Source organism: Gorilla gorilla, chromosome 10 (assembly GCF_029281585.2).
Source record: "Gorilla gorilla gorilla isolate KB3781 chromosome 10, NHGRI_mGorGor1-v2.1_pri, whole genome shotgun sequence".
In the NCBI taxonomy this organism is placed as follows: Eukaryota; Metazoa; Chordata; class Mammalia; order Primates; family Hominidae; genus Gorilla; species Gorilla gorilla.
The window spans coordinates 49,905,656-49,917,932 of record NC_073234.2 but is presented as its reverse complement, the minus strand read 5'-3'; the positions used below and the strand labels follow the sequence as shown (position 1 = coordinate 49,917,932).

At 46.1% G+C, this 12,277-nt stretch overlaps 1 protein-coding gene and 1 long non-coding RNA gene across 4 annotated transcripts in view; one reads left to right on the top strand and one right to left on the bottom strand.

The window, feature by feature from the left end:
- Positions 1–865: 865 nt before the first annotated feature.
- Positions 866–3,793, bottom strand: LOC129525713 (uncharacterized). 2 transcript variants are annotated; one of them, XR_008670143.1, is made up of 3 exons: positions 3,704–3,793; positions 3,439–3,551; positions 866–1,145 (listed from the first exon to the last, which is right to left on the bottom strand). It is a non-coding gene; the product is annotated as an uncharacterized lncRNA (long non-coding RNA). The 2 variants fall into 2 exon arrangements; XR_008670142.1 differs by lacking the exon at positions 3,704–3,793 and having other exon boundaries at positions 3,439–3,642.
- Positions 3,745–12,277, top strand: part of SLC4A8 (solute carrier family 4 member 8) — a 90,606-nt gene continuing 82,073 nt past the window's right edge. Inside the window, exon 1 of one of the 2 annotated variants that reach the window (XM_019039069.4) lies at positions 3,745–3,987. In XM_019039069.4, coding sequence (XP_018894614.2) covers positions 3,940–3,987 — 48 coding nt within the window. In that variant the 5' untranslated portion in view covers positions 3,745–3,939. The remainder of the gene's footprint in view (positions 3,988–12,277) is intronic. The other variant, XM_055357186.2, reaches the window with a different exon arrangement.

Here is a 12,277-nt window from a genome sequence, read left to right as displayed (position 1 = left end):
GTGCATGTGTTGTCTCTGCCTCTACACATGTATTTTCCATTTTCTTGTCCACTTTATGCCTCTTTCTGGGCTGACTGAAGATTCAAGAAGGCTCTGAATTCTGTTCTGCTGTTTTTTTCTGATTTCTTTAGAAAAATAATCAGTGTGAGGTGATGTCCTTGGCTGAATACCCCCAGCTCCACTAGGACTTGTCTTCCAGCCAGGCTGACAGCCATGTGTTTGAGCTTTTCCAACCAGGGTAAGGAGCAGTAGATGTTAGGAGCCTCGTGCCTAGAGCCAAGCGAACCAGCTTTTTCTGGGAAGGAGAGACCAAATCATCCCTGGGAGGATAGAGCCTGTCTTCTGCAGTGCCCCAGATAGCAGCAGCCTTAGCTGCTGCCTCTGTGGCCTACTTCCTTTTGTAATTTGCACAATAGGCCAGAAGATGGGGCTCTTGACCCTGGAGTCAAGGGCCAGAGGCTCTGACTTTTTCCACATTTGTACTGGAGAGAAGTCAGATCCACCAGACCTCCCAGGAATCACCACTACTTCTCAATTCCTTTCCCTACCCTACCTACTCCACTTCTGCCATGGCTGGGACTTGCCTTCCAGGGGAGTGGGGGATGTGGGCACATCTTTCCTTTGGCCACCATCCTTGGCTCCTGAATTACCACGTTGCTAGAGTCAGTCTTTCTGACGCCCTGCCTCAGGTTTCCCCCTCTAATCCATTCTCCCTTAAGGGCAGATTTTTGGAGATGGTACAATTTTTATAGGCCAATACAACATAGTGGTCAAGAACTCTAGAATCAGAGAGCTTGTTCTTGACTCATCTCCTCAGATGAATCTTTCCCCACCTCCTCAGAGAAGCTCTCCCTATCCCATGCCAGTTACTCTTGATCACATAACCCTTTATTTACTTAACAGTAGTGATTATAACTAGCGATTATCTTGTTTGATGACTTGTTTACTTTCTCCCACTTGATTGTAAGGCTTATGAGGCCAAGGACACTGTCTTAATTGCTGTTTTCCCAACACCTAACATAGGGCACGATACATAGGTTCTCAGCAAAAGTGTTTTGAATTAATAGATGAATGATGGAATCCCAGCTTCATGACTGCCTGACCTTGAGTAAGTTGCTTAACTTCATTGAGCCTCAGTTTTTTACCTGTGAAATAGAAAAAGAGTAGAGACATTATGACTATTAAATGACACAATGCATTTATACCACTAAACCCAGGTTCTGGTGTGTGGAAGTTTTTCCCAAAGCCTTCAGCGTCCTGCTTTTTATCATGTAAGAAAAATAAAGTCTGAATGAATTAGCCAGATCTCCACAATTTGATCACGGCCTTTTATTTTTTTTATTTTTTATTTTTTATTTTTTTGAGACAGGGTCTCACTCTGTCACCTCGGCTGGAGTGGAGTGGTATACTGAAGCCTCTCCTGGGCTCAGGTGATCCTCCCACTTCAGCTTCCTGAGGGGCTGGGACTGCAGGTGCATGCCACCATGCCTGGCTAATTTTTTTGAATTTTAAAAATAGAGATGGAGTTTCTACATGTTGGCCCAGGTTGGTCTTGAACTGTTGGGTTCAAGGGATCCATCTGTCTTGGCCTCCCAAAGTGCTGGGATTACAGGTGTGAGCCACCATGCCCAGCCCACAGCCTTTCTCTATCACAACTATTACCTCCCACTGCTCTTCTCAATAACTTTCTGCTTTGGCCCAAATTGTGGCTACCCTGAATGGGCCATGTGCATTATTATTCTTAAGTCTTTGCCTAAGACTTGAGATGCTTGCTCTTCTTACCTTGGGTCAGCTAAATCTTACCCATGTTTTCAGACTTAGCTCAAATCCATGTCCTCTGTGAAACCTTCCTGAAGATCATTTTCTCTTCTGAATTTTTGCAATCTTCATGGTTTATATAATATTACTCATTAACATATATCCTGTTTCCCTGATAAGCCTGTTAAGCTCCCTTGGAGATATATATTTTGGATTTCTCTGCCTCTACAGTGTTACTTGGGCCTGTTCATTAGTAGGTGTTCAATACATTTTTTATTAGATTGAATTAAAAGCATTCATATTTACTAAGTACTTTCTATGTGCCTGGGATTGGTTGAGGCTCTGTTGAGTATACAGAAGGGCATAAGAAAAATAATCATTGCTTTCAAAGAACTTATAATATTTTAGTAAGCTAAAGTCAACATATAAAGTACTTAAATAACCACAGCATGGCAACTGCTATAAGAAAGGTATGAAGTGCTTTGAGAATTCTGGGGAGGGTGAGATGACATCTGTTAGGGGTATCAGGGACAGTAGAATAAAGAAAGGCTTCTTGGAAGAGGGTGGCTTTTGAGATTAACTTTGAAGGATGGTTAAGATTTTGATGGACAAAAATGGGGATGAGGGTAGGATGTGAATTCCAGATTCAAGATGACAGGATTAGTAAAGAGATTGATGGAGTGTGTGGCAATGAACACTAAAATGCAGAGACTAGACAGGAGGCTTATACAGGACATCAGAAATACAATTCTGCTTCAGGGATACTGAAGCCCAACCTTGTTTCCAATTTCAGGACCAACACAAATGATGGTAAGCAGGGGTGGAAACTTTTAACATGTATCAGACTACATTCCCCAACTGCAGCTTCTTTAGGGGCTGAGAATTATTTGCAACAATTCTTCCCGACCCCAGTTTGGACCTACCTGAAGTCTGGTATGATAGTGCATATAAAACAAAAGTCCCCATGGCCGGGTGCCATGGCTCACGCCTGTAATCCCAGCACCTTGGGAGGCTGAGGCGGGCAGATCACCTGAGGTCAGGAGTTCCAGACCAGCCTGGCCAACATGGTGAAACCCCGTCTCTACTACAAATACAAAAAAATCAGCCGGGCGTGGTGGTGGGGACCTGTAATCCCAGCTACTCAGGAGGCTGAGGCAGGAGAATCGCTTGCACTGGATAGGTGGAGGTTGCAGTGATCCAAGAACACGCCATTGCACTCCAGCCTGGGCAACGAGAGTGAAACTTCGTCTCCAAAAAAGAAAAAAAAAAAAAAAAAAACCCCGAAAGGTACCTTTCTTTTTCTTGAGGAGAGTGAGTTGCTTCGATTTTAGCCAGCCTCTCTTTTCTTATAAATCCAAATCAAATTGAATGCATTATTCATGATATTCTAACCTTGTGTTAGGTCAGTAGTTCTGTTGTTAAATAATAATTTGCCTTAGATCATTTCCTGGAAAAGTTGGAAGCCTTTTTGTGGAATTGCTTCAACAGTCATCCTTAGCTCAACCCTGTCCGTGTGTTTTGCTTCTGACTTGAGACTCAAGAAGAAGACCTAAGTCATAGTGAGACTGTGAGGGGGCCTGACACTACCTGCCTTCTTCAATTTAATGCTCTTTAATCTGGCCATTAGCTCAAGGAAAAACAATTAATTTTAGAAGGCCCTCTCCCCTCATCCGCAATTACCTCCTCCTGCAATCGCGAAGGATGTTTCCCCGGAATTTAAACATCATCTCCCAAGGAATGAAATCAGAATAGGCAAAACCGACACTTTCCCAGTTTTCAAGGGTCAGGTGCAGCTGCAAATAGAAGCAGAGATTTTCTAGCAAGCAGTTGGAAGGACCTTCACGCCCAGAGGCCCCTGAAGGGAGGGAGGCGGTTTCCAAGGCAACCGGGCCCTGGAGCGGTTGGCTCCCCGGCTCCTCCCCCTCCCCGCGGTAGCCCAGGGTACCGCCGGACAGCGTCCTCCCGTGCTCCGCGCCCTGATTGGCTGCGCAGGCCTCTCGCTGATTGGTTGCGGCGGATGCCTCGCGGGCCGGTGGCTATGGAGGCGGCGGCGGTTGATGGTTGACCGTTGGCTCCGGGGTAGGGGTCGCCGTTCGAGTGATCTGCTCAGACCCGACCAGAGGGCGCGGGCTGCTGATGCTTGGCTTGGAGCCCGTGGGGGAGACCTAGTTCGGCTCCGCCATGCCGGCCGCCGGGAGTAACGAGCCGGACGGCGTCCTCAGCTATCAGGTAGGGCCCCGCCTCCCGCGCCTCCCGCTCCTCCCCGGGGCGCAGCCTCCTCATCCTCTGCCCACCCTCCTTCCTTCTGCCCCCGAGCCCAGGCTTCCCAGGCCGCTCCCTGAGGGCGAGGGGAGGCCGGCCCGGGACACCAGGGGGCGCTCCGGGCGGTTGGGGACCAGGCCAGGGCTGCGAGAGAGTGACCTTGGGCCGAACCTGGGATCTGGCCCATCTCTGCCGCATCCCTTGCGCTGCCCGCCCAGGAGCCCTGACAGCCGGCGGGCGGCGACCTCTTGTTCTCCTCGCGTCTTTCTGTTGGAAGGGGCCGGCGTCTGGCCTCGCGTTGTCCTGCCAGAACGTGGGCAGAAAGGGTAGCAGGGACCTTGCTCTGGTGGGGCACGTCTTCTCTTTCTGGTTCCTCAGTGGTTCAGAGGAAAAGCCAGAAAAGACTCTGGAGACTGGGACCAATCCCTGATAGGGTGACCCGGTTTGTGACTCCCTCTGCCCCATTGAACAGACACCTGAAAACTTCTGGGTAGGGACTGCAAACTGGGCTGAGGATGTGTGGAGGGGTCAGGAACAGGTGCTTATTTAAGGGAATTAAAAAACCAAGGTTAAGTAACTGGTATTAGAACTGTTGGGGCGGCTAATGTAAGGAAAAGCATTGGACTAAGTGTTAGAGTCTGTAGTTTGAAATCCTACCTCTGCCTCACACAAACTTTGTGACCTTGAGTAAGTCACTTGCCTCTTTGAACCTCAGTTTCCCCACCTATTAAAATGGGAATAGTTATGTCTGCTTTGCTTGCTTCACAGGGTTGTTTTGAGGATCAGACGAAGTGCTGTTTGTGAAAGGGCTTTGTGGAGTAATGTTTATTGTGTGACACTCAGTGAATGAGTGGCAGCCCATTGAATTCTCACTCCCGGTTTCCTGTGCAATCAGATGGTGTGGTTTCTGCCTTGGAAAGAGGGCTGGAAGAGGAGGCAAGTCTGAAGTACAGGGCTCTGAAGAGGGTAATGGGCCATCTCAGGAAGGATGACACGTCTTGGAAACAAGTGCCATGTTGACCTCAGGGATGGTTTCCCAGAGGAGGCAGGGAAAATATCCTGAGTTTGCAACAAAATGAATATCAGACACTGACTCTCTCCTCTTCTTCCTGGTTAATAGTTTGCTACTATTAATAGAAGATACATCCTTCTTTCCTTGCTCTGTCTGAAAAGAACAATATCTAAGATTTTGGAAAATGCATATCTAACCCCCTTAAAGCCTATGAAATGTATTCAATCTCTGTTTGGGATACAATGGTAAGAAAAAATAGGCAATGTTCTTGCCCTCCTGGAGCGTATCATCTAGTGGGGGAGGGGAGAAGTACTATTTTTAATCAAATATCACACAAATAAATATTATAAACTGTGATAAATGCTTTGAAGAAAGATAGGCAGTGCCATAAGCGTGTATAACAGTGGTTCCAGCCATGGTCTCAGAGAAGATTTTGCTAAGGAAGAAAATCTGGGCAAAGAGCTAAAGGATGAATAAACGTTAACTGAGGGAAGAGGGGGATCACAGGGCCTGAGAGGCAAAGAGAACAGCTACACAAAAGACCTGTGGCAGAGGGGGACACACCTGGTTAGAGACCTGAAATAAGGCCAGTGTGGTGCAGCAACAAGGAGCAATGAGGGGAATGGTATATGAGATGTGTTCTGGGGTTATAACACACAGGGCCATTTGGAGCCCATGCTGAGGAAGTTGACATTTATCTGAGGAACAAGAGGAAGCCACTGAAGGGGTTTAAGTAGAGGGGAAAGGGGAGAGAGGGGGTCTCTCCTAACCGGGAGAGAGAGAGAGGGCATGAGAGAGCAAATGAGATCATGAACAGATTTTCTTTTTTTTTTTTTTTTTGAGATGGAGTCTTGCTCTGTCGCCCAGGCTGGAGTGCAGTGGTGCAATCTCCACTCACTGCAAGCTCCGCCTCCCAGGTTCACGCCATTCTCCTGCCTCGGTCTCCGGAGTAGCTGGGACTACAGGCGCCTGCCACCACGCCCGACTAATTTTTTGTATTTTTAGTAGAGTCGGGGTTTCACCGTGTTAGCTAGGATGGTCTCGATCTCCTGACCTCGTGATCTGGCCGCCTCGGCCTCCCAAAATGCTGGGATTACAGACGTGAGCCACCGTGCCCGGCCCAGATTTTCCTACTGAAAGATTTCTTTGGCTGCAGTGGGGAGAATAGGTTGGATTGGATGTGAGGATACAGTGTCCTTAACATGCAGAATGTTTACAGGTTGTATTATTGAGGGCATCATGACCCTTAGGTTTCTGTTAGTGTTCTGTGAAATTAGTAATTCTTGAGTACTTCTGGAGTAGGATAGAAAATATCTCCTTTATATCTAGTTTGTGAAACTTTCTTGGGTGGTAGGGTGAGGAGAAGAAAAGGAATACAATGGGAACAGTAGGACCTCATGAAGACTGGAGTCAGGTAATAGGCAAATGGAAATTTGAGAGATAGGGAGGAAAAGAGAATGAGGGTAGAAGGAGGAAGGGAAATGGGGATGACTTGGGGGAGAGACAGTCAACTGATTGGCAATGACCAATTAAACCTTCTATGTGCTAACTAGGCTGTGTGGAGATGGGCCTTGTAAAGTGAGCAGATTGTGTAACTTGATGTAAACAGAGAGGTTCCAGACATCACCTCTAAATATCATAAGGCTGTGCTGTTTTGGAAGATGTGAGCTACTGTCCTAGCCTTCTAACAGTTCCCTCTGCTTTCTTTCTTGCCCTTTTGTAAGACTACTCTCCACATGGCAGCCACAGGGAGCTTTTAAAAACACAAATCAGATCATGTCACGTCTTATCTTGAAACCCTTCAGTGGCTTCCTGGTGCATTTTAGAATAAAATCCCAACTCTTTATCATGGCCTACCAAGCCTGAATACAATCAGGCTCTTGTCCACCCTCCCAGGACTGCCTCTCCTCCACTCTCTTTCTTGCACCTCCTCTGGCTTTCTGTTTCTTCAATACAGTGAGTCTTGCATACCTCAGGTGGGTCTTGTGCCTGTCATTCCCTCTGCCCAGGATGCTGTTTTACCCAGGCCTTCTCATGATTCAACTAGAATGTCACTTCCTCAGAGTGGCTTTCTCTGAACCTTCATCCCAGTCACTCTCTTTAAGATGGTCCTGTTTTATTTTCTTATAACATATGACTTACCTGAAATATTCTTCTTTTGGTTTCTTGTTTATTATCATCTCAGTTAGAAGCTTCTTGAGGGCAGGGGACAAGCAGAAAATCTTCTCATCTAGCACAGTGCCTGGTATAAAATTGGTGCTCAATTGCATAAGTGAATGAGCAGCTCTCCCGTATCCAAAGCCAGATGCCTCCCCTTAAGGAGCTCAAGGTCTAGTCAGGATTGGCACAGAGTGACAGATGGCCATTACTTCATTACACAACATCTCTTCCCTCTATGTTGTGCCTTTGCCCAGGCGTTGAAGCTGGAAAATCTTTCCCCTCCTCTCCGCCAAGAATATTCCATTTTAACCTTCAAGGTCTGGCTCCATATCATTCTATTATATTCGTCACTCACTCTCCCCTGCTCACAACACCTACCAAGTGCTATCTTCCGCGAACCCTGACTTATGGAATATACATATTCCTCTCTGCTGCTCACCTGACAGCTCCATTTGCTGTTACTGTTAACTTTTATTGAATGCTTGCCATGTGCCAGGCACTATGCTAAGTGTTTTTCATGCATTATCTCACTTAATGCTTTCTGTAACCCTGAGAATTATGGAACTTTATTATTGTTTTCCAAATGAGAAAACAAAGATAATAAAGAGGTTAAGTAATTCTTTTATTTTTGTTTTTATTTTTTTATTTTTTGAGATGGAGTTTCACTCTTGTTGCCCAGGCTGGAGTGCAATGGCGTGATCTCGGCTCACTGCAACCTCCACCTCCCAGGTTCAAGTGATTCTCCTGCCTCAGCATCCCGAGTAGCTGGGATTACAGGCGCCTGCCACCACCCCTAGCTAATTTTTTTGTATTTTTAGTAGAGATGGGGTTTCACCATGTTGGCCAGGCTGGTCTCAAACTCCTGACTTTAGGTGATCCACCTGCCTCGGCCTCCCAAAGTGCTGGGATTACAGGCATGAGCTACTCTGCCAGGCATAGAGAGGTTAAGTAATTCTAAGTGCCAGGGTTACTTGTGGCCCTGCCAGACCCAGGGCTGCGTCTCTGCAAAGGATGTGCCCTTAATCACTGTGCATTACTGTGGCTGTGTCTTTGTTGCCTATAACAGTACCTGGCTCTGAATAAGCACTTACTAAGTGTTTGGGAAGACAGAATGGGAAGAGACTGCAATGAGGGAGGCCAGCTAGGAGGCCATTGGTATAATTCAGGATGAGTTAATGAAGACCTACATTAGTCGTCATTTTGATGAGATCTCTGAAGGTGTCTATGGAATTTTTATTTATTTTTGAGACAGGGTCTCACTCTGTTGCCCAGGCTGGAGTGCAGTGGTGTGATCTCAGCTCACTGCAGCGTCGACCTCCTGGGCTCAAGTGATCCTTCCACTTGAGCCTCCCTAGTAGCTGGAACTACAGACATGAACCACTATGTCCAGCTATTTTTTTTTATTTTAATTTTTATAGAGACAGAGTCTCACTATGTTGCCCGGGCTGGTCTTGAATCCCTGGTCTCAAGCGATCCTCACCCCTCGGCTTCCTGAAGTGCTGGGATTATAGGCATGACCACCACGCCCAGCTGGTTATTGAAATTTTAAGAGTCAATGAGCTTTTCATAGGAGGTAGTAACAGAGGAAGGAAGTCAGAAAGCTTTAAGGAAAGCCCCTACTTTGGATTGGAACTGGGGACACCTGGTATCTTCACAGTTCTCCTGATAAGCACTTTCAGAACAAGCAGAAGGAAGTGTTGAAAGAGAAAACTGGTGAGATTGGAACTCTCAGCATTTGAGCCAAGTGGTGCTGGGGACTGAAGGAAAGTTCAGGGAGGGTGAAAATGGTGGATGGGGAAGCAAGTGAGTTTGGGCAATTACCAAGGCTTTTATGTGGATCAGGCCTGCTCAGAATGGAAAATTTTGCAGAAATCTTCACAATAATAAACCCTGGTAAGTGGGTGATAATTGAGAAACATGGCTGATAGGAGTAGAGTTACACCCCATGTCTTATGATGGACCTGAAAAAGCTCTAAGACAAGAGTTCTGAAGGAGACCTGGATTCTAGTGCCCAGTGACTGTGGCACATGTTGGAGCTCAGTAAATATTTGCTCTACAGGGAGTGGGTCAGCTTTTCTGAGGGTCATAGCCAGTTTATGGTAAGCAGTCAGTAAATATTTGCTCATATTATTGAACAAAAGTATCAACTGTAGATAGCAGTTTCTCCTCTCACTACATTGCACATACCCCTCCACCCTCTCCTCACACATACTAGGTATGCTTTCCATATGAGAGAATTGGGGAACCTGTGGGCATTCTTTTTAGCTGGTTTTCCCAGATCTGCTAGGGAGCTTCAGTAGGAGAGTTGTGGGCAGACTTGTCAAGCAGAGACTTGAGCAGAGAATTGGGGACAATTCAGACTGCAAATTTACTTCCTTCAAAATCTGTAGATAATCGTCTTAGCTCATGGTTTGCCTTGGCAGGGTAGACAGGGTCATGGTAGTAATCAGGACACAGAAAAGCAATTGTGTCTATTCTAAATCTGCTGCCAGGTAACAGCAACAGATCTTAGATAATGGAGAGGTTGGTTGTTTCCCATAGGTAGTAACAAGTTTACTGGTCCTGGTCTTGGTAGTCAGGAAGTCATAATATATGTATTGGTTTTCAATTTCTGCCATAACAAATTACCACATATTTGATGGCTTAAAAAACACAAATTTGTCCTACAGTTCTATAGTTCAGAAATCTGATACAGGTCTCACTGAACTAAAATCAAAGTGTTGGTGGGACTGTTTCTTTCTGGAGGTTCTGGGAGAGGATCTGTTTCCTCGCCTTTTCCATCTTCTAGAGACTGCCTGCATTCCTTGGCTCATAGTTCCCTTCCTCCATCTCCAAAGCCAGAAACATAGCATCTCTCAGAACCTGCTTTTGTCATCACATTTTTCACTGACTCTAGTCTTCTGTCTCTCTCTTTCACGTTAAGGATCCTTGTTATTACACTGAGACTGCATAATGGTTTTCATAATTTAGGATGATCTCCTTATTGTAAGATCAGCTGATTATCAACCTTACCTCCGTCTCCAACCTTAATTCCTCTTTGCCATTATAAGGGAACATATTCACAAACTCTAGGGATTAGGATGTGCATCTCTTTAGAGGACTATTAATCTGTCTATCACAGTGTACTACCTAGTAACCTGTACTGAATAGGAGTGACTCCAAGTGGGGTTCAGCAAAAGAATCACTGAGAAGCCAGAGCCATTTTGGAATTTTAGGCCCCTAGCAGGCTGCTGAAGGGTTAGAATGGGAAGCTCATGGGTATTCAGGAGCTCATGGCCACTGAGAAGAGGAAGTCTGGAACAGCTGCATGAGTCCTTGTGGAATTTTTTTGTGTGTGTGGCTATAGGGTGTTGTCATTCAGTAAGAAAGTATTTGAGGGCATTGGAGAGTTGGGGACCCGTGGGTCAGATTTGGTGATGGACTCCCCAAAGGGCCAGCATTCTGAGGCTCTGCTGGATGAAGAGGAAGATGGAAGTGAATAAGGAGATGAAGAACTATTGGAGGTCTGGTCAGTAAAGGGCAGTTTGGGGTGCAGGGTTCTGGAGCGCCAAGGATTTAAGAAGGTAATAATGTGGATCTTAAGCTATTCTTACTGTGGGCATTAATCCATGATTAGTCCATCTGACTAAATGGTGAGGTTCTTTGCTTTTGGCAATCTTAGCATACTGACTTACTAATGTTAGTAAGGAACACAGACTTGATTAGAGTTCTTATCTCACTTAGCTTTTGTGAGATCTTAGCCTCAATTTAGAACTGTTTTGAGGATTGAGGCAACATATGTAAAACACAATGTGAGGTATATAAGTGTATTACCCTGGTTTGCTGATTAGAAACCTTGGAAATGGGCCAGGCGCGGTGGCTCACGCCTGTAATCCCAGCACTTTGGGAGGCCGAGGCGGGAGGATCACAAGGTCAGGAGATCGAGACCATCCTGGCTAACAAGGTGAAACCCCATCTCTACTAAAAATACAAAAAAAAATTAGCCGGGCGTGGTGGCGGGCGCCTGTAGTCCCAGCTACTCGGGAGGCTGAGGCAGGAGAATGGCATGAACCTGGGAGGCAGAGCTTGTCGTGAGCCAAGATCACGCCACTGCACTCCAGCCTGGGCGACAGAGCGAGACTCCACCTCAAAAAAAAAAAAAAAAAGAAACCCTGGAAATGGCTGGGTGTGGTGGCTCACACCTGTAATCCCAGCACTTAGGGAGGCCGAGGTGGGTGGATCACAAGGTCAGGAGATAGAGACCATCCTAGCGAACATGGCGAAACCCAGTCTCTACTAAAAATACAAAAATTAGCTGGGCGTGGTGGCGCGTGCTTGTAGTCCCAGCTACTTGGCAGGCTGAAGCAGGACAATTGTTTGAACCCAGGAGACGGAGGTTGCGATGAGCTGAGATGGCGCCTCTGCACTCCAGCCTGGTGACAGAGCGAGACTCTGTCTCAAAACAAACAAACAAACAAAAAAACTCTGGAAATCATCTCTATATTTATTGATTTTTAAATGGTTGAATGTATTAGAACTCAATAAACACTTGACTTTTTTGGGGGGGGTCTTGGCAGGGATAGTGGTGGGAGTGAAGTAGAATGTTAATGTATGTACTCTCTGAAAACACTGAAAAAGATGAAAGGGTTCTTTGAGGTAAAAAGTCTGACACCTACTGCAGGAAAGGAGGTGGGATTCATTTGGGCAGGTCCACCACCACGCGGGTCCAGAGAGGAGCCTCAGGGGAAGTGTGTTAAGAGAGAGAGCTTGAGGTGGGCTCTGCTCCCCGCCTTCCCTGTTCCCTGTAGCCTCTGTGGCTGCTTCCAGGAGCTGGGCCATTATGTAAGACTGAGCTCTGCCCGTGCCTTTTAATTTCCATTTACTGTAAGTGAGAATCTGGTCTGCTACTCAGTTATAATTCATTCATTTTTCAAGGCTCATAACAATGCTTTCTTTCTCAAGGCTTGCCTTGCAATTTCAGCATTTTAATGTGTATTTAACCCTCTTAGTTCTTTTTATCTATCTAGTCCTTGAGGTAGGCACTCAAGTCAACTCACATTTACGTAGTGGGTCATTATCAGTGAACTAAGAGGAAGTTCAGAAAAG